The 24,787-nt window shown below is 31.6% G+C and overlaps 4 protein-coding genes and 1 non-coding gene across 6 annotated transcripts; all 5 read left to right on the top strand.

The window, feature by feature from the left end:
- The first annotated feature begins 2,044 nt into the window (after positions 1–2,044).
- On the top strand, positions 2,045–5,044 carry LOC11431581 (autophagy-related protein 8C-like). The gene is made up of 6 exons (XM_039830743.1): positions 2,045–2,240; positions 2,316–2,365; positions 3,193–3,248; positions 3,345–3,397; positions 4,474–4,592; positions 4,744–5,044. Exons 2-6 carry the CDS (start codon positions 2,329–2,331, stop codon positions 4,839–4,841), a joined length of 363 nt encoding a protein of 120 aa, XP_039686677.1. The 5' UTR covers positions 2,045–2,240; positions 2,316–2,328; the 3' UTR covers positions 4,842–5,044.
- Positions 5,045–6,162: 1,118 nt separating this feature from the next.
- On the top strand, positions 6,163–6,236 carry TRNAN-GUU (transfer RNA asparagine (anticodon GUU)). The gene has a single exon. It is a non-coding gene; the product is annotated as a tRNA-Asn (tRNA).
- A 38-nt stretch (positions 6,237–6,274) lies between these two features.
- Positions 6,275–9,370, top strand: LOC11408863 (2-alkenal reductase (NADP(+)-dependent)). Its single transcript, XM_003596926.4, has 6 exons — positions 6,275–6,656; positions 6,723–6,906; positions 7,004–7,170; positions 8,053–8,135; positions 8,696–8,822; positions 8,953–9,370. Exons 1-6 carry the CDS (start codon positions 6,420–6,422, stop codon positions 9,205–9,207), a joined length of 1,053 nt encoding a protein of 350 aa, XP_003596974.1. The 5' UTR covers positions 6,275–6,419; the 3' UTR covers positions 9,208–9,370.
- Positions 9,371–11,474: 2,104 nt separating this feature from the next.
- On the top strand, positions 11,475–15,508 carry LOC11420102 (2-alkenal reductase (NADP(+)-dependent)). Of its 2 annotated transcripts, none has more exons than XM_003596924.3 (6): positions 11,475–12,257; positions 12,454–12,640; positions 14,175–14,341; positions 14,433–14,515; positions 14,890–15,016; positions 15,143–15,508. In XM_003596924.3, exons 1-6 carry the CDS (start codon positions 12,024–12,026, stop codon positions 15,395–15,397), a joined length of 1,053 nt encoding a protein of 350 aa, XP_003596972.1. In that variant the 5' UTR covers positions 11,475–12,023; the 3' UTR covers positions 15,398–15,508. The 2 variants fall into 2 exon arrangements, with proteins under 2 accessions (XP_003596972.1, XP_039686100.1); XM_039830166.1 differs by having other exon boundaries at positions 11,477–12,257; positions 14,890–15,035; positions 15,143–15,280.
- Positions 15,509–17,078: 1,570 nt separating this feature from the next.
- LOC11416039 (2-alkenal reductase (NADP(+)-dependent)) lies at positions 17,079–21,622 on the top strand. Its single transcript, XM_024775902.2, has 6 exons — positions 17,079–17,435; positions 17,655–17,838; positions 18,191–18,357; positions 19,958–20,040; positions 21,010–21,136; positions 21,231–21,622. Exons 1-6 carry the CDS (start codon positions 17,202–17,204, stop codon positions 21,483–21,485), a joined length of 1,050 nt encoding a protein of 349 aa, XP_024631670.1. The 5' UTR covers positions 17,079–17,201; the 3' UTR covers positions 21,486–21,622.
- The last annotated feature ends 3,165 nt before the right edge of the window (positions 21,623–24,787 follow it).

Raw genomic sequence — 24,787 nt, 5'->3', positions numbered from 1 at the left:
GATTATTTTGTTTGATTTCTCCCTTTCCTATTTGTTCTTTTTTTGTTTGATTGACCCTCTTCTGTCTGGTTACTTTTCTCTCTATTGACTTGCTTGTTTGGTTGTTTCTCTCTCTCTCTCTCTCTCTCTCTCTCTCTCTATTGATTCTTTGGTCGTTTCTCTCTATATTGATTCTTCGATTTGGTTGCTTCTCTTTTTGTTTGGTTTCGTTTGGTTTGGTCTGTTCGTTCCTCTTTTTGGCTCCTCCTCCTCTCTACAACAGTTTCTCTCGTTAGTTGTTATCTCTTCGTTAGTTGCTTCTCCTTCCCTCTGTTAGTGATGATATTAGTTAGAACTCTAATCAACTAGTTTATACTGCTCTCATTACTTATGTTCAAATCCCACTAGAAAATCTTTAATATACATGGATCTCCTCTCATAGAGTAGACATAAGAAGAAGAAAAATACTCATTTGATATGCCGGAACCAACTGCACAACAAATTTAATAAGTATTTCTCTACCTGCTTTGAATAAGTGCTTCCCATGCCAACTTTCTATGCGCTTCCAAATGCGATCCCGAACATAATTGAAAATAACCTTCATTTTCCTTCCAATGAAAGAGAGCAGCCCTAGATACTTGTATGATCTCACACTTTCAGTTACTTGGAAAAAAATCTATGTAATTGTTCCTTCATCTGAGTGCCAGTATTTTTGCTAAAATAAATTTTTGATTTTTGCTTGTCATGGCTTTACCTACTATCTTCTCGTATTTAAGAAGAGTATAAAGTAAAGCTCTATCTTCACTTTCTTTTACGTTTAAAAATAAAAATAAAATCGCCAACAAATAACATGTGTGTAAGGAGCGATGCTCCATGACACACTTTGATACCATGAAATAAAAAGTGGAAGTCCTGCCGCACATTTGATAAAAAGATAAGGAGATACATGATCCCCTTGCCAGAGTCCTCTAACCAGATTTTAAAAACTAGTTCCTTCACCATTTCCTTCCGCACCATATATAATTTTTTGCTTAAGCACATTCATGTCAATTTTAAATTCACATATTTCTCTCTTTTTATTTTTTTTCTTTCCTTTCCTCCATCATCCAAACAAACAACAAAAAAAGGTAATGACTACCTTGTCTTGATTGATTTTACTCATGGACTAAATTTTTCTTCCTTTTCTCTGGCATTAAATTGCCTCTTCACTCAACTTTTTATTTTTATAAAATTAGAAAATTAAGAAACTTAAATGGAAAAATTACACTCATCATCCTTTACTTTATTTACATAACGATTTCAGCATTTATCTTTTTTTCACGTCATTTTTATCTATTTGGTTTGCTTGCATATGAATTTTTAAGCATCAAGTCTAAAATTCATATAAAAACATGAGTGAAGGAGAATAAGTTTGAACACCAAGAACTCATATCAAACTAAAATCATAAATTCGAAATGTGAAAATTCTTATGCAAATTGATCAAAATGAAGAAAAGATAGACGACGAAATCGTTATCTGAAATTAAGTTAAATGATTTTTTTATGGAAAGTTAAGTTAAGAGATCACGAGAATAATTTTGCCAACTTAAATTTATGCAAAGTTTATGGATATTTTTTCCTAAAATATAATCATTATTGGGTTAATTGTTCAAAGCAATGTTTTTAAAACCGGACCGGACCGTCCGGTTCAACTGGTTGGGCCGTGAACCGGAGCCAGTGCCGGTCCGAACAAGCACCGAAAACCGTAGTCTAAAAAAACCGGTAAAATAACGAGAAAACCGGTTAGAACCGGGTAAAAGAATCTAGAGATCAAATTTTTTTAAGATTTTGGCAAGCATGCTTAAGAAGTTAAAATAAGAGACTTCAACTCAAATTTCAATTGTTTAGATATTTGAGTTTTGTTACCTTTTAAAATTTTTCATAATTAATTTGTACTTTGTGGAAAAAATATAATTTCGAATACTCATATTTTGGTGCTCGACAAAATAAAAATATAATAGTCATTTTCTTTAAAGAAAAAATATGATAGTCAATATTTTGGATCCTTTCAAAAAATAGTCATATTTTGGCGATAAATAATGTCGCGGATAATTTAATTTAATAATTTTGGCATATGAGTTGTCCTCAAGTTTAGCCTTATACGTTACCTAATTGCCAAATCCTTTCCAATCTTGTTTCCGCAATCAATCAAGAGAGAATTTTTTTCCCTTTGCTTTTCTTCTAGGGATTCTCTTATCTCTCTTCTCTTCTCAACCCTTTTGGTAACGTTTAATTTCTCTATTCCTTTCATTGCTTCTTCGTCGATCGATCGATCGCTAACCCTAATTTTGTTGCAGCATAATCATCAACATGGCTAAGAGTTCCTTCAAATTGGAACACCCCCTTGGTTCGTTCTTTTCACCCTTTTGCCAATTTTTGTTTTATTAGGTTATATTGGATGATGCAATTAATCGATTTTATGTTTTGGTTATTAGACATTTTATTTGTTTAATTTTATGGTTTGGAATTTGAAAAATTGGGTTTTGTCCTATTATGATCGTTATGTGAATTTTGTTCCTTAAAGTTGAAAATTTGGCTAAAAAACATTTGTAATATGAATCCGATTTTTGTCTGTCCAGCAAAAGAATGATTAAACGGTTATTTTGGTTCCTAAATGTTTGATGCTCCGTGGTTATTGTCCTTGATTGAATGTAGATTACAAATACATATAGAGAGTGCCCTTGTTGTTAAATTGTTGGTAATTTTATCGACCAAAGTGACTAATGAAAGATACATTCCAGGACTAAACTAAATATCGAAGGAATGGAAAATCAGAGAATAAAAAAGATACATTTAGGCATATTTTTGTAATTTTGATACGTTTAAGGACTATTGTGATAGCGCCTCACATTGGAGGATGAAAATGATTGTTTACTTGCAAAAGATGAAGTTTTGCAAAATTAGGTGCAAATTGTTGTGCTTTTTCTCTATTTAGTTTAGTTGTAAGCAATGAATTAAGGTATATTGCTTGAATGCATATATACTATTTTGTATTGCTTTTTCAGTTCTGCTATTTGGTTTATCTGATTTGAATTTCTTATCAATGAGAGTTAGCTGTTGATGTATGAATTATAGCATTGGTTTTGTCTTTGTGGGGTGATATGATTGTGTATCCATCACTACCAAGTTACCAACTTATGCTCTCTGATTTGTACTATAAACTTTATGATTCAGAGAGGAGACAGGCTGAAGCTGCTCGCATAAGGGAGAAGTATCCCGATAGAATTCCAGTACGTTGTTCGTTTATTAATCTTCACCTTTGTGCGTACATATGTAATGATGATATCAGTTCTTTTATATTAATCTGGTTAATCTTTTGGGTGTAGGTTATTGTTGAAAGGGCTGAGAAGAGTGATGTTCCAGACATTGATAAAAAAAAGTTAGTCATTTATATTTGTTGCGAAGAGGAAGTTCTTTTTTGCATTTTTATGAACTCTAATTTTTTATTTTAAGTATGATTTCATGTTTCAGTAATTACTCTCTGCATTAATTTGTTGTGGTTCACCTCGTTGAACATGGGTTGTTCATTGACGTTTGCAAATATTTACACTTTTACTTGGGCTAGACTAGAGCCATATTTCATCACAGTTCTGGAATGTGTCTTATTGAGGGCTGAATTTAATTGATTTTTCATATATGTTTGTGGTATTAGACTTGATTGTTCCTAACCTTGCAAACCTTTGCATCTTATTTCATTTGGTTGAATGGTTAAAGATAATTTAAGTTAGACAAAAAAATCTTGATTAATTTCTAGCACATAAAACATATACAAAAGACTTGTATTCTAATCTCTGCTTTAATGTTCCAACGAATATGATAAAGCCACTAACAGTTAATTGGTGAATAAAAAAGGATCATTGCCAAGCTCAATTACAACAGTAGATGCTTTTATGATTTCATTTCATTCATGTGAATTCCCATTAATATATTTGATCTACATCAAAAGAGGGATTTTGGTTTAGGCTTCAGTGATAACAATTGAAAGTAAATGTTGAAACTTGAAATCCCGTGTGTCAAAAATATGGTTGAAGTTACATTTATCTGCACCCTTTGTTATTTTTTAACTTCATTACACATGCTTATGATTTCTTGTCCTCCAACAATTTTTTCGGTTAGTTGCACAGCTTTCAATCTTCATTACTTAATTCTAGTAACATTGGAGGTTGGACGATTCTCCCTTGTCTTCATCACAGAAACACACACACCCTCCCAGTTAAAGGAAAAGTGGTTTTGTAAAATGACTTTTGAATCTGGAGAAAATAAGCAGTTCCACAGTTCTATAATAGACATTGACATATCTAGTATGACATTAGTAACTTTTGGTGCAATAAATCATATTTCTACTTAGAATATTGACAATCAACTTAATGTGCCGTTTATATTTCTAACTGCTGTCCATGTGTGTGGTATGTTTTCATCTTTATTCATGGTGCGTCGTTTGTTTGTTGATTGTAGGTATCTGGTTCCTGCTGATCTAACTGTAGGCCAGTTCGTGTATGTGGTGCGGAAGAGAATCAAATTGAGTCCTGAGAAGGCCATCTTCATTTTTGTGAAGAACATTTTACCACCAACTGGTAATATATATGGATTATTATTCTGTCAAAAAAAAAATATATATATATATGGATTATTATTGTAGTTGATGGCATTAGTATTATTTCTTTTATGGTGATTAACTGAGTGATTTATTTTGTGATTTAATTTCTTTTCTTTCTCTTCATGCAGCTGGTATGATGTCTGCAATCTATGAGGAAAACAAGGATGAAGATGGATTCCTGTATATGACTTACAGCGGGGAGAACACTTTTGGGATGTTAATGTGAAATGTTCACAAGGAGCAATCATGTAAATAGAACATAAAAATATCCTATGTGAAATAGTTAAGCTTTGCTGTGACAAGTTATTGGGAAGTTTATGATCTGATCCATGACAATCCTTATCTGATCTGCAACTACTTGAAAATGACCTTTATGTTTGTATTCAAATTGCAAATAGACGAGGTTTATATTATTTATTTCATTAGACACGTATTGTCCAATCCAAAATCATCTGGGACCATAATTTATATTATTTTAAGTCCAATGATGGAGAGGTATCTCCGGAGAAGAAGCACTTAAAAACTAATTTTGCTTTTAACTACCTTTCATGTTCTTTTTGGTAGAATTTAACTACCTTTTATTAAGTTTCATAATTAATTACCTTAATTTGAAGGGTGGTTAAGGTTTGAAATCATCAGGGAAAGTCTAATTTGAAGGGCAACTTTTTTTTTTTTTTATTTCAATAAAAAAAAAAAGAATTATTGCATCGTGTAATAATTTAACAAATCCACACCTCACTTTCTGTTCTTTTTTCGACAACCACCCTTGGACTTTTTTTACTCAACGACCACCTCACTTGTGACCTAAGTATGGGCGTTAATATTTGATTGAAATCAATTTAGTCTCTGGACTAATTAATTTTTTTTTTCTTCGAAAGTTATATTAAAATATATTCAAATGTTTATAAATTACTCCGCCAACTAATATTTAGTCCTCCTTTAGTTGTTTGGTAATAGATCATAAACTATTAAAATACATCAATATATTCTCAAAATTACTATAAAACAAACAATAATCGAGTCCTTGATAAGAGAAACAATAATTGTGTCTCTCAACATTAGAAAACTTTTTGTTATTTATCCTCATTCTCATATTTATCACGTGGTAGTGATATTCTTCCACTCAAAAAAGAAGCCACATTGAAGGTCTATTTTCATATGCAAAACTCTCTTCTTGGGTTGACACTTGTATTTGTTGTTCTACAAACAAAATTTTAACCATAAAAACAGTTGATATGAAGAACTCTCTATCTCCTCCATCCTAGTTAAGCTTCTCTACACATTTTCATCATTGAAGGATCCACACCAGCCATGACTAAAACTAACTTTATTTGTTCTCTAATTTGAAAGATCATGAAGTTAGAGAAAATGTGAGATTAGAGAGATTGATGGACTGAATTTAGATGATTAACAAAAAGTTTTTGAACGCTTATAGACTAAATTTTTTTAATTTTTATGATAGTTTAATTTAAAAACTATATTGATGTACGTATTGGTGAAAAGTTAGAACGATTGAAGTAAAACACATGTGAATAATAAAGCAAGATGCTGGAATAGCTCAGTTGGTTAGAGCGTGTGGCTGTTAACCACAAGGTCGGAGGTTCAACCCCTCCTTCTAGCGTTTTCTCTTTTTTTCGGCAATCAAGAAGTGTAAGTGGTAAAGCACCTAATTGATAAGCTATTATTGGTCTCACATGAATCAAATACTACACGACATTACATCAAAAGAAGTGGAAGTGGAAGTGGAAGTGGAACTAACTATCTATCTACTATCAGGTATCAGGTGCTAAAGAGTAAAAACAGCATGGGAGACGAAGTGGTAGAAAGCAGAGAATGGTACTTAGCTGGATATTCCACTGAAGGTGTTCCAACCTCAGATCATCTTAAACTCCGTACTGTGTCTCTTTCTCTTGCCGATGATTCAATCCCTGATAATCATCTAGCAGTTGAAACTCTCCTTCTTTCCGTTGACCCTTATCTTCGTGGAAGAATCACTGGTACCTCAGAAGGCCTTTTCATTTCACAATATCAACTTAATCAGGTACATTTTTTATTTCATTTTATTCTATACTTTAACTATATGCATATTAATTCATTATGTATGTAGGTCATTACAGTATTTGCAGTTGTAAGAGTGATTAGATCCAAGGATAGTAAATACAGTGAGGGGGATATTCTTTTGAATCCAAATGCTCCTGTTGCTGAATATAGTATTGTACCTTCTTCTCAAATAACTAGAAAAATTGATACTTCAAATGGGATTTCTTTGTCTGATTATCTTGGTTCTTTAGGTCAGTTTTTTCTATACATGTCTACTTTTCATTCCTTAGGTAATTGTGATTTTTCCAAATTCATTGTAAATCTAAGTATACACTTAATTAATTGCAGGAGTACCGGGGTTTGCAGCATGGGTGGGAATAGAGGTACTAGCAGATCCAAAGCCAGGATCAAATGTGTTCATATCTGCTGCATCTGGTGCTGTCGGTATAAATGCTGGCCAGCTGGCTAAGATCCGAGGATGTAGGGTCATCGGCAGCACTGGCTCTGATGATAAGGTAACCTATCATTTCTTTTCTTTTTTTCTCTATTTGAAATCACTAGATCATGGACCCGTGCGATGCATGTTGGGCATAATTGTTTGAAATTGTATATATCTAACAGACTTCAAGCACATCCATAGTGTGACAGAGGAGAAAACAATACGTCATTAAAAAATATGTAATCTTTTGCTAAAACATATTGCAACATGGTAGGAAATAAATTACAAAAAGAAAATAGATGGTTAGCAAATGACAGAAAAACACCATGAAATGAATGAGAAAGTAAAGATGACACATTTTCATCTTGTTTACTTTATTTGGAAAAATCATATTTCCATCAGCTACAAGTCTACCAGACTACCACATTGTCCTACTAACACAATGGCTAGAAACACCTAAAAAAGGTTTCTTAGACAGATAAACAATGAAAGGAAGTAGCACAATTCATAGTGAAAATCATGGCTCAAGTGATGGAATTTCGATAGTAATCTTTACACACCTTCTAGTGCAGATGAAGTAATTCAATCCATACAGATATTTTCACTCCTACCGGTGCTGATAGCAGGGGAAATCTAGTTACATTATAATACTTTCAAACGTTTTTTTTCTGATAGACCCTTTAGACTGTCATAACCTTGTGCTTTGTTTCATGATTCCCATTTCCGTAAATCAGGTCCACAGATTTGGTTTGTACATCAATTAAAACAAAAACAGTTACAACATGTGTTTGTGTATTGAAAAAAACAAAACACAGTTACACTTAAACATGTCACTAACTCACCCTTGTAATGAAGGATTGAAGAAATTGTTTGAGGATCCATCTTTATGTATGTAAAAAATACACAAAATTACTTACAACTTGAAACTTACAAGTTACAGTTTATTTTGGATTTTTAGGTGAAGCTTATTAAAGAGGAATTTGGATATGACGACGGATTCAACTACAATAAGGAATCAGACTTTGATGCCGCTTTAAGCAAGTAGTAATCTGTCTTTTCTCTTTATCAATGCCTTTCCTTTACAAATATTGCTATATAAATGCAAGGCCAACCCAACATATATAAGAAGTAAAAAAAGTAAAATAAACTTTTGCATCTCAAATCCACTATTACTAGAAATTAGAGACCTCCACTGCTAACAACAGGGGTTGGATTTAGTGGAAGGGGCTCGTCTTTCACAACATGGAGAACCAAGAATCGAATTCCAGTTGAAAGAGAATAACCTCTGATGGAGGGAACCTATGAGAAACCGAAAAGAAAAAGAGACCTCAACTGTTAGACCATATACCTTTTTTGTTTACTAAACTCAGTTTTTTAATATATGTTCAGTAGAATGCTCATAGGCCTGAAACCCTTGCTTTAGTTGCATAAGAATTGGACCGCCATGTATAAAGCAACCATCCATGTGAAAATTTTGAAGTATAAATTTGCACTCAGAAAGATTCATGACATAAATTGGCATACTCAGAAGGATCTAGTTAAATATTTTAGTTTTAGAAAATTAAGTTAACTTCCTAATATTATAGACTAGAATTTTGCAGGTATTTTCCTGATGGTATCGATGTTTACTTTGACAACGTTGGTGGTGAAATGCTTGAAGCTGTACTTAACCATGTCAACAAGCATGCTAGAATACCTCTTTGTGGAATGATATCTCAATATAACAAGGTGAACATATATTGTGTACACCTTATCAACTGCATTTTAAACCTAGCACATATATACACGACTACATAATTTATTAAATGCACAAAAACTTTGGTTTTCTAATTAGTAAATTGTTATAATGTTGTTATAGGTTTGGACCGAAAGAGAAGGTGTTAGGAATCTTCTGAATATGGTGGGAAAGCAGGTGAGGATGGAGGGTTTTATGCTAGAATCATACTGGCATCGTTTTGGAGATTTTGCTAAAGATATGGAAAAATACTTGCAAGAAGGCAAGGTTAAGTCAAAGAATAAAATAAATATCGGAATTGAGGGATTTCTGGAGAGCTTGAACTCTTTATTCTCTAGCTCCAACATTGGAAAAGTTGTTGTTCAAGTTAAGGCATAGTGTCCAAATACTATATATGCTTGATCATAATCATGTATTATTTGCGCAGAGTGTATGTTTTAACCATATATTTTTCATCTTTTGGTCTTCTGTTTCAAACTTTTCTGGATATGTAAAAGATATTCATGTGAATGTAATAATATTTAAGATTATTTTGCAGGGACGGACACATTAATTTTAAATAATGATGACACAAAATAGTTGCTAACTTAAAAAACTTGTTGCCTAATCTTTTGGTTATGTTTTTTTTTTAATGTGTGACAGTCTAAGGTGCTAGTGTTACTAATTTTGTCTTTAACTACGTCCCAACCCTCATTCTTTCCTTGTATTTGTGAAAACACCTAGAGCATTTTTTATTTTTTTTGTTCCGATTGTATAATCTGAACACATCCTATATGGTGCCATTTAATTTGGGAAAGTAAACTTCTTTTCTGGGAAAGTAAATCTCAACCATTAGATTCAAGAGGAACATTGATTTTATCATAGTCTTTCTACATTATATTTTTTTCCCTTTATCTTCAACCTTACAATCATCAACCAACACAAATAAACCCCACCAGCACCACCGATTTTGGTATTAACTCTTTCATTGTAATTGCTTGAAATTACCATAACAACCCTTTTTGTTCTAATGGAATCAACAAGAACACTCATTTACTAAAGAGAGATAGAGAAGAAAAGTTGAATGAGAGAACGAACGAGAAGGAGGATAGGTTCCGGTGGTTTCGAAACCACCGTTCAGGTTGTGGAAGTTGAGTTAGAGATTGTTGTTGTTGTGCAGTGAAATCGAAGAAGCGAGGCGCGTCGAATTCGTAATCTAAATCAGTTTCAGATGAATCAAACACTTCGTTTTCTATTTCCATCATCATGATTTCTTGCTTCCACATTCCAACATTGTTTTCCATTTCAGTAGTAATAGCTTTCAGATTTCATAACGCTTCCTTTAAAACTAAACTAAAATTGAAATCTGATTAAAAAATGAAATCGTAATCTAGTAATATATCTAATCATATTTGGTTGATGATTGTAAGGTTGAAGATAAAGGGGAAAAAATATAATGTAGAAAGACTATGATAAAATCAATGTTTCTCTTGAATCTAATGGTTGAGATTTACTTTCCTATGATGGGAAAGAAGTTTGCTTTCCCAAATTAAATGGCACCATCCTATATACCTTTCGAATCCCTCCTCTTCCTCCTACTCCTTCATTTTTATTTACTATTGAAAAGAAAACTCAATCCCGCCAAATCCAAAACCTACTATATCGTGCCACTTTTCATTAAATCTTGCTTGAATCCATCACATTTGTGAAGTTTTTAACTACTAAACAAGATGTTAGGCTTAAATCCAGCATTTTCAATTGTAATTTTTCTCCTTTCTTTCGTAATGGTCTCGTTTGGATTTTAGAATCCAAAATATGTTGTTCATGTTTTCATATTCTAAAATCGAAAAAAGATTTGTCTAAATAGTCCAGTTGGAATGTGGTTCGAATTCGTGGACGCCATTAGATAAAGTGGACTGACATACCTCACCACCACGAGTTACAACTTAATTGATCACGACACCATCAGAGTGTATATGCTTTTCTTTTCTTGGTGGGCTCCATCATCTTCTTAGACAAGAACGCAACATATGTTGTTGTGGAGTACTTAGAGTTTTTCAGTAACTTGGATATGGTTGACGACTTCGCCTAGGGCACTCTAATTAGATCATGCCGCATGTATGATTAAAATCCACATCTCAATTTAGTCAAAATATGAATGGAGGTGGTAAATCAAAAAAGGAGACAAACTTGTGGGGTTGAAATAGCACCTTTTAAACTTGGGAGGTCAAAATCACACATTTGTGAAACTTGAGGGGTTAATACTGCAAGTAAGTCTTCCATTTTTAATATATCTAATTTTTATGGGAAATGTTAACCGGTGTCCCAAGACACTTGTTAAAGAAATTGTAAAAGGAAATGATTCATTGGAAATGTTAACCAGTGCAACATGAACACCGGTTAACTAGACCTAACTTTTATTATTGTCCAACCTAATTGTAATTATTTGATTGGATGTGCTAACTATTAATTTTTATGTAAGTGTGGCTGAATGTTTCAATCTATTAATTTTTATGTTAATTGTAATTATTTGATTGGATGTGCTAACTATTAATTTTTATGTAAGTGTGGCTGAATGTTTCAATCTATTAATTTTTAGGTTAGTGTGGCTGAATATTTCAATGCTTTGGGCTTTACATGTCATTTATTTTTTGCTATACAAAAAATTGTTTAACCAAGAATCAAATTATATTCTCATGAATAATTTGTCTTTCGTTGAAGTTTATTGAGCACGAACATAGACACCAACACGTAAACATTGATGAAATTTTGAAAAAAAAAACATTTTATTGTAATTACAAATGTGGATGTCGTGTCGATGTTAGACACCACCGAAGTTAAAGTTTATTAAGCACTTGAACACAATTTGTTATTTCAATATAAAATATGTTATTATTTTCTAGACAAATTAAAATTTCCTAGTTAGGTTATGTTTAAAAAGAAATTCCAAATTCAAGAAGGTTGCCCAAAAAAAAAGCTCCTCAAAAAAGTTGCATGCATGGCTATATATTAATGTTCTGCCGGATCTAAAAATAGATCTTCCATACTCTATTTTTTCCTCGTCATTTCCGCATCTAATTTGACAAATGATAAGCATAAGCCACATGCAATTTCATACGTGAGAATCAAACACTACATGTTGGTGACATTGCATGGGAAGTACGTAAAACTATAATTATCTGCTAGAAAGAAGAAGACGAAAGAAGAGAAAAATCATGGAAAATATGGTAGAAAGCAGAGAATGGTACTTAGCTGAATATTGTCCTGAAGGTGTTCCGACCTCAGATCATCTTAAACTCCGGACTGTTTCTCGTTCTCTTGCCGACGATTCAATCCCTGATAACCATCTAGCCGTCGAAACTCTCCTTCTCTCCGTTGATCCTTATCTTCGCAGAACAATCACCGGCACCATCGATGGCCTTTATATGCCACAACATGAGATTAATCAGGTACATACATTTATGAGTTGTTTGTTACGTATTAGAAAGAAATAAAAAGTGATTCTGATATTTAATAATTTGGAGATTTAATTTTAGTGATGTTACGAGATTTTTATATATTCAATTCTAGACTCTATTTTATACGTATGTATATGCATATATTGTTGTTTAATTCATTACATAATATGAATATATATATTTGCAGGTGCTTAAAAGAGTATTTGCAATTGTAAGAGTAATTCGATCAAAGGATAGTAAATACACTGAAGGAGATATCCTTTTGAATGGGAATGGTTACGTTGCTGAGTATAGTATTGTACCCTCTTCTGACATAATGAGGAAAATTGATCCTGCTAATGGGATTTCACTGTCAGATTATCTTGGTACTTTAGGTTCGTTTTCTATATTTCTTTTTAATTTCACACCCAAATATATATTTATATATATTTGTTTGGTAACTTAGACTAAACTAAAAAGGTCTAGCAAGTAGGTATTTTTTCATTTCGACAAAAATCTCCTTGCCTCCATTAATCAAACCAATTTAAAATAAAGGACACTTTAGTAAATTGCACTCAATTTTTTAATTTTCAATAAAACATTCCAAAAAATGTTTCTTAAATTTACAAAAATAACATTTCATTTAAAACTTGTTTGAATACTCACAAGCAATGTAGTCAAGAACGAGTCCCGGCTCGTAGGATCGCACGATCTTACGTGCCACGACATCTCGACCGTGCTTCAATTTTTACTCTGATTTGGTTTTGCTCTATTTCCTCTGTTTTTTTTTTTGTTTTGCCATTTTCTTCCGTTTCCTCTGTTTTTGCCGTATTTCGTCTGTTTCCTCTGTTTTTCTATATTTTGTTGCTTGGTTCCTCTGTTTTCCCTTTATTATATCTGTTTTATGCATGGTTCCTTTGTTTACCCTCTATTTTCTCTATACATTTCTCTCAATTCTATCTACTGATCCTACTTACGAACCGTGTTACGTTCCTCGTGTTTACGTTCTTTCACCAACCAACCGATTCTACGTAGGATCTCGATCTTGACTACATTGGTCACAAGTGAGTATTTTTTGTCCAAATAAAAAGGTGCATACTTGCTAACACTTTAATATTTGTAGGTTGGTCTAAGTTAGCATATATATATATATATATATATATATATATATATATATATATATATATATATATGTATATGTGTATGTATGTATATCCTTTTCTTAAAATATCATCTTTCAAAAAAAATATAATGTCTCTTTCTTAAAAAGGGACATTTTAATTATAACCATTTCCTTAAAAAATTATAACCATTTCTTAAATACAACGTGTTTAGTTCTCACTAGCTTAACTCAGTCGGTAGAGACAATGTATTATATATGCAACACACCTCAAGAAGTGAATTTCTAGGCAACTAGACAAAAAAAAAACATGTTTTTTTTAATAATTTAATTGACATGTTTAACTTGAAAAATCACGGTAATATTACAATATTAATGAAATATAAAGTACAATTTTTATCAAAATCACAATGGTTTATTATGATTCTTCAGGCTCATATGAGAATTTAAACATAGACTTAATGTACCTGTTTCTTAAAGAACTACTCCCTCCAATCTTATATATAAGAAAAAAATTCTTTTTTTATGTTCATTGAATAAGTAATGTACCTGACTTACAATGAAAACCATATACATTATTTATTCAATGAATCTAAAAAAGAATATTTTCTTATATGAGACCGCATGGAGTATTACCCTGGTCCTAAAAAATTACTACCCTAGTCCTGATTATAAGCACTTTTGTATATAGATGGGTTCAATTTTGATTTTTCATCTCCTAAAACACTTAATAATTTTTTGACATAATGTGCGTAGTATTTTTTAAGTAAGACTTATATTTAAGTATATTTTGTTTTTCAAAATTGCAGGAGTAGCGGGGTTTGCAGCATGGTTGGGAATAGAGGTAATAGGAGATCCAAAACCAGGATCACATGTATTCATATCTGCTGCATCTGGTGCTGTAGGTATGAGTGCTGGCCAGCTTGCTAAGATCCGAGGATGTCGGGTCATCGGAAGCACGGGCTCCGATGATAAGGTGACTTATCTTTTCTTTCTTTTCTTGTAATTTATATATGAAAATTCGCAAGAAAATTACTTACAAGTTACACTTTTTTTGGTTTTTTTAGGTCAACCTCATTAAAGAGGAATTTGGATATGACGACGGTTTCAACTATAATGCGGAATCAGATTTTGACGCCGCTTTAAGCAAGTATGTAATTCATCTTTTTTCTCTTTATCATTTCATTTCCTTTTAGATATTGATGTATAAAGAGGCAAGGCCGGCACACGGCACACCTCAAACTCATTGTTACTAGAGGTTAGAGACATCAACTTTTAAATCACATGTTGTTTTTGGCTTAAACTCGGGTTTTTTTTTTAATATACGTTAACGTAAAACGTTGGTAGGCCTAAAACCATTGCTTTAGTTGCATAAGGATTGGACTGGCCCTGTATAAAGGAACTTGCCAAATGTAAATTACTAAATTGTGAAGTATAAATTACCTAGAATGATTCATGACATAAATTTTGTGCTTAGAAAGATTCATGACATAAATTACTAATATATAGACTAGAATTTTGCAGGTATTTTCCTGATGGTATTGATGTTTACCTTGACAATGTTGGTGGTAAAATGCTTGAAGCTGTACTTAACCATGTCAACAAGTATGCTAGAATACCTCTTTGTGGAATGATATCTCAATATAATCAGGTGGACACGGTTATATAGGGTACACTTCATCAAATGCATTTTAAACATAGCACATATATATGACTCAATAATTTATCAAATGCACAAAGCTTTGATTTTCTAATTATAGTTATAATGTTGGTATAGGTTTGGACAGAAAGAGAAGGCATTAGGAATCTTCTGAATATGGTGGGAAAGGAAGTAAGGATGGAGGGTTTTATGCTAGATTCATATTGGGATCGTTTTGGAGATTTTGCCAAAGATATGGAAATATACTTACAAGAAGGCAAGATTAAGTCAAAGAATAAAATAAATATCGGAATTGATTGCTTTTTGGAGAGCTTGAATTCCTTATTCTCTAGCTCCAACATTGGAAAAGTTGTTGTTCAAGTTAAGGCCTAGTGTCCAAATACTGTATATATGCTTGATCATTTTGTTTGTATTATTTTCTCTCAAGACTAGAGATGTTACAATTTTCATTTGAATGTAATATTCAACATTATTATGGGTTTATTTGGTTTGCACCACCAAATAGATGAGTGCAACTTAGACATTTTTTTTACTATAGATTATATCAACCCACCAAGTTTTATCATGACCTGACTACACCAAATCGATCAATCTCTTTCGTGCAAATTAAATGGACTCCATGAAAGAACCACTAGAAACTTTCCGTTGTTGTTGAGAGCACTCTATTTCTAGTAGGTTCATCTAATGAAATAAGCATTTCAATAGCGCACATAATCTCAAATAAAGTTTTAGAACACCAACATTCCATAGGGTGATCGGTTAATCGAATCCAAACATATGCATCAGACTATTTTTGATGATCTAGACAGAAATCACGAACCCATTGAGACACACACAAATATATATATATATATATATATATATATATATATATATATATATATATATATATATATATATATATATATATATATATATATATATATATATAAAATTTAAAAAGTCCTCTCATTTGAAATGCCCTATATATATAATTTAAAAAGTCCTCTCATTTGAAATGTCATATATATATATATATATATATATATATCTTAAATTATATTAATTTCTTAATATTGCGAGTGGGTGACCATTAACAAGGGGTAAGTTAGTAAATGTATTTGTATTTTAATTTTTAATATGAAATCAAAAAAATTAGATGTACTTAATTACCATTTTTAATAAGTGTGAAATTATGTTTTTTTTTTTTGTTATAGTTAAGGTCGGTGAGAGTAAATTGTGAAATTATGCATTGTTTTGTTATAGTTAAGGTCGCCGTGAGCATAACTCAGTTGATAAAACATCACATTTTATATATGCAGAACATAGGCTGATGTTCGAACTCTAAATTTTTCATTTATTCACTTTAAGAGTGAATTTCTAGCCAATAGACTACTTGAACAAAAAAAATTGTAAAAAAACTACTCCCTTTCAACTTATTTTTTCCCACTCTACATTTATAACAATTGAAAAATTAATATCAAATAGTTAATAAGAATAATATAGTAAAATTACCATTCTTTTTATTTTATTTATTATATTTTTGTAATTTGTTTTAAATGATCAAATACAACAATTATAGTGAGATATACACTAATTTTGATTTTGACCATCAAGAATGGCGGCGAAATCCTCTAACTTGCTTAAATTCAATCTTCTAGCTTGTTGTTCCTTATTTTCTTGGTTTTTGCGCCATATTAGCTTGTACATGATTGATTGTGTACCTTTTGTGCCTAGGCGTTTTGGCACTCCTTGTGCTTTAGCGCCTAGAGTTGTTTAATATATATTCCATTTTAGCTTTTTCAAAAAAACAATTATAGTGAGATAGAGCGAATATAAAATATTCAAACAGAAGTTCTATACACACAAGACATTATTACTTGTAGCAAAGTCTTCAATTTAATCAGTGTTAACTAATGGGGAAATTAACAAACATTTGAGTACAGGAGACACCAGACCAAGGTTAGTGGTATGTTTGTTGGTTTAGACCCAAATGAATTGATGCACTTTAATTGTGTGCCATCATTTTATTGAATTAATAAATCATTGTGGAAAATGCTTTAACAGAGAATGATGATTAGTGTTGGTTCAAGGTTTATCTTTAATTAGATCTTCCTTTTACACAATTGCAGACACTGAATCAAACATTGCACATTGCATCCGAATTAGAACTATTAGCTGCTAGAAAGTAAAAAACATGGGAGATTTGGTAGAAAACAAAGAATGGTACGTAGCTGCATACTCTCCTGAGGGTGTTCCAACGTCGGATCATCTTAAACTCCGCACTGTTTCTCTTTCTCTTGCCCATGAATCAATCCCTGATGACCATCTAATCGTCGAAACTCTCCTTCTCTCTGTTGATCCATATCTTCGCGGAACAATCACCGGCACCCTTGAAGGCCTTTTCATTCCACAATATCAACTTAATCAGGTACATTTATTATGAATTAGGGTTATTAGGGTTGAGTCTCACTAAAGCCCTACAAAATCGACTTATTATCTTAAGTCAAATATTATCTTATTTAATGTGATACTTTTAACTTTTAGTATTTTTTTTTTTAATAAGTGTGGTACATTATTTATAACTATCTACGTATATGCATGCATATTATTGTTTAATTCATTGAATAATGTGAATATATATTTGCAGGTGCTTACAACATTTGCGGTTGTAAGGGTAATTCGATCGAAGGATAGTAAATACAGTGAGGGGGATATCCTTTTGAATGGATATGGTCTCGTTGCTGAGTATAGCATTGTACCCTCTTCTCATATAATTAGAAAAATTGATCCTGCTAATGGGATTTCACTGTCTGATTATCTTGGTTCTTTAGGTTCGTTTTCCACTTTTATTGATAAAAATTATAAGTATAGTTGTAAATTTTATTCAATTAGTTTAACTAAAGTATAAAAAATTAGAAGAAAAATTATTCCACTAAATTTAAGTATTATTTTTCTATAAAACTGTATATTTTTTTGAAGAAATATATAAAACTATATGCGTGTTTTATTATCTTTTAAAGATACTTTGTAGTATTCAAGTGGGTCTAAAATATAAAAAATAAAAAAAAAATAAAAAAAAATACTCATATTTGATTGTCCCAAATAAAAACAAATAATTTAAAATGAGGTTTGTGTTTAAGGATAATTTTTTTAAAAAGAAAAATATTAACTAAATAATTGCAGGAGTACCTGGGTTTGCAGCATGGTTGGGAATAGAGGTACTAGGAAACCCAAAGCCAGCATCAAATGTGTTCATATCTGCTGCATCTGGTGCTGTTGGTATGATTGCTGGTCAACTTGCTAAGATACGAGGATGTCGGGTCATTGGCAGCACTGGCTCTGATGATAAGGTAACCTAGCAGTATTATCTTCCACTTATTTTTTATAGAGCAAGTTTTGACTTTAATCCTAAAAATAATACATAATGTTTTCATCCTCATAACTTTTTTGTTTCGTTTTTGATCCATACTGTATATAATTTTGACAAGTTTTTAATATTTATTTAACTGTAATATGGACATACAAATGTTGAACATAATAAATAAACATAACATATTTTGTCAAAAAAAAAAAAAAAAATAACATAGACATTTTTTGAACATAAAAAGTGACAATCTTGACATTAACATGAAAATAAATTGGTCATTAAGGACCAAAAATAATACACTAAGTTTTGCGAGGATGAACACATCCTGTTTTATTTTTTAGAGATTAAAATCAAAATTAAAATTTGCTATATTTTAAGGATAAAAAACTTATTTAAACTTTTTTTCCGCTTCTGATAAGTCATGACTCATGAGTATCTTACAATTATTATGTCTCATGTTAGGGTGAAATGAGTCGAATCAACTCGATAATTGTTTGGTCCGAAATTAGAGTTCGATGCAAACATTTTTTAAGCCGAGTATGTCTCGTTTAAAGTTCACGAATAACTTATTTCAGCTCATCAAATTCAGTTCATTTGCTGGAATAAATTAATTTTTAAAAGTCAATTATTTTTTCGTCAAAAAAATCAAAATACTTATATTTTTAACTTCTAATTTTTTTTATTTAGAAAAGACAAATATTGAATTAAAACAATCCCTATTATAAAGTATTTGAAGGATAAATAGAAACATAAAGTTCTGACCCACATAAACATGCAAATTGATATACAAAACTAAAAATGTATTCATCTCCGAACATCTCCTAAAAAAAAGTATTCAACTACAAACACTCCAAACCAAAAATACAAACCACATCATAACTATATTTCACAACTAAATGTTCTCAAAATTTTATTGAGTCAGCTCATAAACAACAAAACAAGTAATATATTTTTTTTTAACATAAAAAATTATTAGAATAATAAGAAAAGTACAAAGAGTACCTAACCCATAAAATGGGAATTAAAGTATAAGGGTACTCGACCCACCTAAAAACAAACCCATGAATCAAGAATTAAAACAAAGAAACAGGTTGAAAAACCATTCAAAATACAAACAAGACCTCCCTTTTTTTCTCGCTAGAAACAATCTCCAAGAGGTTAATTTTATAGTGTCAACTATGTCTTCCACCTCTGGGTTCTTCGAAGAAAAAATAACCACATTTCGTGCCTCCCAAATCTTTCAAACTATAATATGCCAAATAAGAGTTAGCCCTTTTCGATGTTTTTTATTACAAGAAGTTGAAAAATAGTTAAGAAAAGAGACCACATTTCCGGGTATATACACACACATTGTACATGATTACCTACTTTGAGTATGTTTGAGTGCTATAATTATACTGGCTGTAAAATTTCATGCAAAATTGCTCATGCCCAAAGCTAAATTCATTTAAAGGATAAATTTTATGAGTCACTGTTGAATTTAGATTTGATTTTTTCTTATATAAGTGACCCTTCAAATTACTTACAACTAATTTTTTTGACATGTTACTTACAAGTTAAAACATACTTGGTTGGTTTATCAGGTGAAGCTCATTAAAGAGAAATTTGGATATGATGATGGATTCAACTACAATATAGAATCAGATTTTGATGCTGCTTTAAGCAAGTCGTAATTCGTCCCTTTTCTCTTTATATATTCCGTTCTTTTTTTATATTGCTGTATAAAGGTTAATAGGTCTTTACCCCACTGTAATATAGGTCATTTCTGGTTTTCATCCCTGTAAAAAATTTATTTTGATTCACCTTCTGTAAAATATTTTTGTTTTGATTTACCTCCCTAATAGGCCAAACAAAAACCAATTTTATTTTATTTTTCAAGAATTTTTCGTTTTTGTTTGGCCTATTAGGGGGGTAAATCAAAACAAAAATATTTTATAAGGGGGTGAATCAAAATAAAAATTTTGCAGGGGGAAAACCGGAAATGACCTATATTACAGGGGGTAAAGACCTATTAACCCGCTATATAATGCTAGAGTCAGCCCATATCAAGTTGCTCTCCATTTCTAAAAATAATGGGGTTTTTCATTCGAAGAACTAGAAAGTAGACACACAGAAAATATTAGTGAGTCCTACTAAACATGTGATCCACCAAACTCTTCTACATTTCTTTCTCTCTCATAAGTGAACTCTTCATTTATTCGGAGAAATAAAGAGGATCCTAAGACCATCCTTAATGATTGTCTTTTACATTTAAGACCTGGTGCCTGAGAGTACCTCCATTGAGGAACAATGATTTTGAGTACTTAATAAGATCAAGGTTTACACTTTACATATGGAACAAATAGATACAATGAAGAGTTATTGATGAGACTTATTTAAAACTTTTGTTAGATGTATATACTTGTGACTCATTTAAGTACTACAAATATTGATGCTTCCCGTGGATGCTCTGACTCCAAAACCCAATCGACCCAACATAAAAAGAAATACAAAATACACGATCAATTTATATATGGATAGTGAGATTCAAACCCGCGGTCACTAAAATTAAAATTAGCTACCCTAATTGATTAATATATATTTTAGTTTTTCAAAATTAAGTTAATATTCTGATATTTTCACTAGAATTTTGCAGGTATTTCCCTGATGGTATTGATGTTTACCTTGACAATGTTGGTGGTAAAATGCTCGAATCTGTACTTAACCATGTGAACAAAAATGCTAGAATACCTCTTTGTGGGATGATATCTCAATATAATAAGGTGAATGAGGGTAATATAGTGTACTCATTAATTTACCAAAAATGCCCAAAAATTTCAATTTTCTAATTAGTAAATTGTTATAATGTTGGTATAGGTTTGGACCGAAAGAGAAGGCATTAGAAATCTTCTGAACATGGTGGGAAAGGAGGTGAGGATGGAGGGCTTTATGATTAAATCATATTTGCATCGTTTTGGAGATTTTGTTAAAGATATGGAAAAATACTTACAAGAAGGCAAAATTAAGCCAAAGAGTAAAATCAATATCGGAATTGAGAACTTTTTGGAAAGCTTAAACTCTGTTTTCTCTAATTCTAACATTGGAAAAGTTGTTGTTCAAGTTAAGGCTTAGTACCCAAATACCATATTTGCATGATAATAATGTTATTATGAGTACAATATATGTCGAACCATATTTTCATTATAATTAGTCGTTTGTTTCAAACATTCCTCTATGAATGGATATGTAATAATTTTAAGGTTTAAATATGGCATTGGTCCCTGTATTTTTTTTGTTGTTGTTTGTCTTAAATCCTTGTACTTTTAAAAAAAAAAAACCAACACTAAACTATAAGGTTGTTTGCTCCTTATGCCTAGCAGTAAGAATATCCCCCGAAAGGCATGACTCTTAGAGATGATCCTCAACCATCACTTATCTAAGCTGGCCAAATTAACTATATTCAAATCCCTAACCTCAATACCTCCTGTATTCTTCGACTTATAGACCTTCGATGACCTGACCCAATAAATTTTAGTCACCCCTTTACAAATTCCCATAAGAAGATCCTTTGGAGTCGGACAATCTGTTTCCACACTTTGATCGACATCTTCATGAAAGATAGATGAAAAAAACTCGGATAGAATTTAAGACCAAATTAATCAGGACCACCCTACCCCTAGACCGACAAACATGTTACTATATGACTCAAGCTTGTTAGAGATTAGGGGCTAATAGCCAGTTCTCTTTTAAGTGCTCTAATCGGGTGATGTAATATCAAAAGTAAATATTTTTGTTATCGTCTTCACATGGACTAGTGTGATATTGAAATCATTCAACAATTAATATTGTTCTAAGTATTGAAAAAAAAGAAGTTGTATTTGTTAACATTCACACTCACAACACATAAATTCAGGAAGAAATAACAGACAAGTTATTGGGATTAGATAATGTTAACTACTCTAATGTAATCTCTTAATCGATTATATATTTTTCAATTATGCTTTCACCTATCGCTCACATACGCTTCCGTATCCGGAGCACGACAAGAGTTTTGTTATACCTATTAACCCCCGATGTCTCAAGCGATTAATCAATATAATGGCAGTACGACCCAATAGTATTGTGACTACGAAATTAACAGTGTGTCTAGCTATTAAGTTCCATGGATGAATTTATTTCACATCCTTTAAGTAAAAAGGCTATGTTTAGCGCTTTCTAAATCTAAATATCAATTTCGGAGTTTTGCATCGGAAAAGCATTAAGCACAAAAATAAATCATGAACATAACGATATAGAGATTATATATAACCAGCCAGATTAAAAGTTTACAATATAATCATAGCTAACTAAACTTAATCCCAATAACAGAGGTCTGAGTTGTCTTTTATAAGTGGCAGAAAAGTGGATCCACGCTAAGCCATGAAGAAGCTCGCTTAGCCACAATGATTTCTTCACCTGAAGTACTTTTAAGCTCACCTAAGCCGCTCAGCTCGCTTAGCCACATCCACGATGACATCATCTGATTTTCTTCACTTTCTGACATACCCTCACTTTGACCTAGCTTTGAATTCGCTTAGCGAGGTTGCTGACCTTCATATTCTTCCTTTCTGGTCCAGAATTCATGAGAAGTACTATAAATACCTACAAAAATTGTTGGGATTAGGTATTTATACTTAAAATGAGAGGTACTTCGTTTCATCTCTAGAAATAAGAGTTCTTCCACCTTCTTTTAATTTTTTTTTTTTTTTTTTAAATTCTTGTAATCTTAATTCAATAGATTTTACATTTTCAACAATTTTACTTTTAAAAGCACCGTTTTAAGTTCATTTACCTTCTTTACACTTTTTTTTTAAGTCATTTTAACTTAAAAAGAACTGTAATACGGTCCTATATCCGTGCTAAGAAGTGAAGATTTTGATGCTCTTTTACAATTCTTCTAATTTGATTAATGCTCGAGAGAGTTTTCACGGTGCCTGTCTCCTGAGAAGTCACTTGGTTGCAAGGTGTGCCCTACAACTTAGAGGTACTCTTCGAGACCCGGCACCGAGAGGGAAGAGAGAGTTCTCACGTTAGGTGTATATTTTTTCACGGACTCGCTGCAGACATTAATATACATGGGTATATATGAAGACTATATTTCTCTTCAAAATAATGAAGACTATTTTTCTCTAGAAAATATTAATCAAATTGATAAAAACTTAATTTAGTCTTTCACGATTTCCTCGTGGCCAATTTTGTCTCACGAAAATAATACCAAAATTGTTTGTTGGCAATTTTATACGGAGAAAAAATATTAAAATTATAAAGTCGGACATCGTGATCGGCTCTTCTATTTGTCTGTTGCTAGCATTCCTTTTCCAATGATTATTGTTATTTCATCTATAAAAAAAAAAAGATTCATTTATCATAAATATAAAAATGTCAATGACTAGTTTGAGCATTATTTTTTGTCCGAGATTAAATTGATCTTCCTTAAAAAGATCGAGCTTATATATTCTAATTATAATTATATTGAATAAAAAGGTAGCATGACTTGTACAACAAAAAAAAAAATAGCATGACCCATTTCCATCTTGTCTTTTATTTTATTTTTTTCTTTCTAAGAGGACTTTGAATTGAATGTATTTTCCCTTATTAATGAATGATTCAATATTTGTCTTGTCCTGCCATGTTTTAAGCAGTCTAATTCTATTTCTTTCCCATTTCTTCTACGTGAGCGATGGGATGCAATGGAAATCGGGAGCATAATTAGAGGGAAATAAGCGATTGATTAGGGCAGGGTTCATTTGCATGAACCACACCTATTTTATGTTGTGTGTCATACTGTCATATCACATAAGATAGGTTGAACCTAACTATTTTGACTTTGAATAGATAGATAGATAGATATATCAAAAAGGTTCATGTCTCAATTTTTATTTTATTTTTGACAAAAGTTCATGTCTCACATATTATCTGTCGATCTTTTATAAATTTAAACCTGACATTTTTAGAAGTATGTTATGATTTATTAATATATTCAAAGATCTATTTTGTATTAAACTATTAATAGTAACATCTTTTACGATCCAAAGGTTTATAAAGTGTGATTGTAGTTTTAGAAAATATATCGATTCGAACCTCATCCAGCTTTTAAAGTGTGATCGAGACCCAAATTTCACATTTTTAGACTTGTTGTGTGGATAGTTAGATGACCTAAAGTGATAGACTCTGATACTGTGTTAAAATTTGGGCATAACTCATTATTACAAAATTGACTTTTAAAATAAAGAGTGTCCTTTAATAACTTGTAATTACATGTTTCCTATGTGAAACTTAGATTTTCTCCCTAAACTCTTTGAATTGGAGCTTCTTTAAATGGGGTACTAGATGTGTGGTGGCGTGGATAAAATTAAACCAAACACACACTAAATAAGTTTTCAAAAACATCTTGA

Source organism: Medicago truncatula, chromosome 2 (assembly GCF_003473485.1).
Source record: "Medicago truncatula cultivar Jemalong A17 chromosome 2, MtrunA17r5.0-ANR, whole genome shotgun sequence".
Classification (NCBI taxonomy): domain Eukaryota; kingdom Viridiplantae; phylum Streptophyta; class Magnoliopsida; order Fabales; family Fabaceae; genus Medicago; species Medicago truncatula.
This window is presented reverse-complemented; position numbering and strand designations above follow the sequence as displayed.

Excerpts from the sequence above, each read along its gene's own strand:
- LOC11431581 (XM_039830743.1), top strand. The coding sequence starts at position 2,329 with ATGGCTAAGAGTTCCTTCAAATTGGAACACCCCCTTG. Across the intron at positions 3,398-4,473 it reads CCAGACATTGATAAAAAAAA|GTATCTGGTTCCTGCTGATC; the intron begins GTTAGTCATTTA and ends TGTTGATTGTAG. Across the intron at positions 4,593-4,743 it reads GAACATTTTACCACCAACTG|CTGGTATGATGTCTGCAATC; the intron begins GTAATATATATG and ends CTCTTCATGCAG.
- LOC11408863 (XM_003596926.4), top strand. The coding sequence starts at position 6,420 with ATGGGAGACGAAGTGGTAGAAAGCAGAGAATGGTACTTAGCTGGATAT. Across the intron at positions 6,657-6,722 it reads CACAATATCAACTTAATCAG|GTCATTACAGTATTTGCAGT; the intron begins GTACATTTTTTA and ends TTATGTATGTAG. Across the intron at positions 8,823-8,952 it reads TGATATCTCAATATAACAAG|GTTTGGACCGAAAGAGAAGG; the intron begins GTGAACATATAT and ends ATGTTGTTATAG.
- LOC11420102 (XM_003596924.3), top strand. The coding sequence starts at position 12,024 with ATGGAAAATATGGTAGAAAGCAGAGAATGGTACTTAGCTGAATATTGT. Across the intron at positions 12,258-12,453 it reads CACAACATGAGATTAATCAG|GTGCTTAAAAGAGTATTTGC; the intron begins GTACATACATTT and ends ATATATTTGCAG. Across the intron at positions 12,641-14,174 it reads AGATTATCTTGGTACTTTAG|GAGTAGCGGGGTTTGCAGCA; the intron begins GTTCGTTTTCTA and ends TCAAAATTGCAG.
- LOC11416039 (XM_024775902.2), top strand. The coding sequence starts at position 17,202 with ATGGGAGATTTGGTAGAAAACAAAGAATGGTACGTAGCTGCATACTCT. Across the intron at positions 17,839-18,190 it reads TGATTATCTTGGTTCTTTAG|GAGTACCTGGGTTTGCAGCA; the intron begins GTTCGTTTTCCA and ends AAATAATTGCAG. Across the intron at positions 18,358-19,957 it reads GCACTGGCTCTGATGATAAG|GTGAAGCTCATTAAAGAGAA; the intron begins GTAACCTAGCAG and ends TTGGTTTATCAG.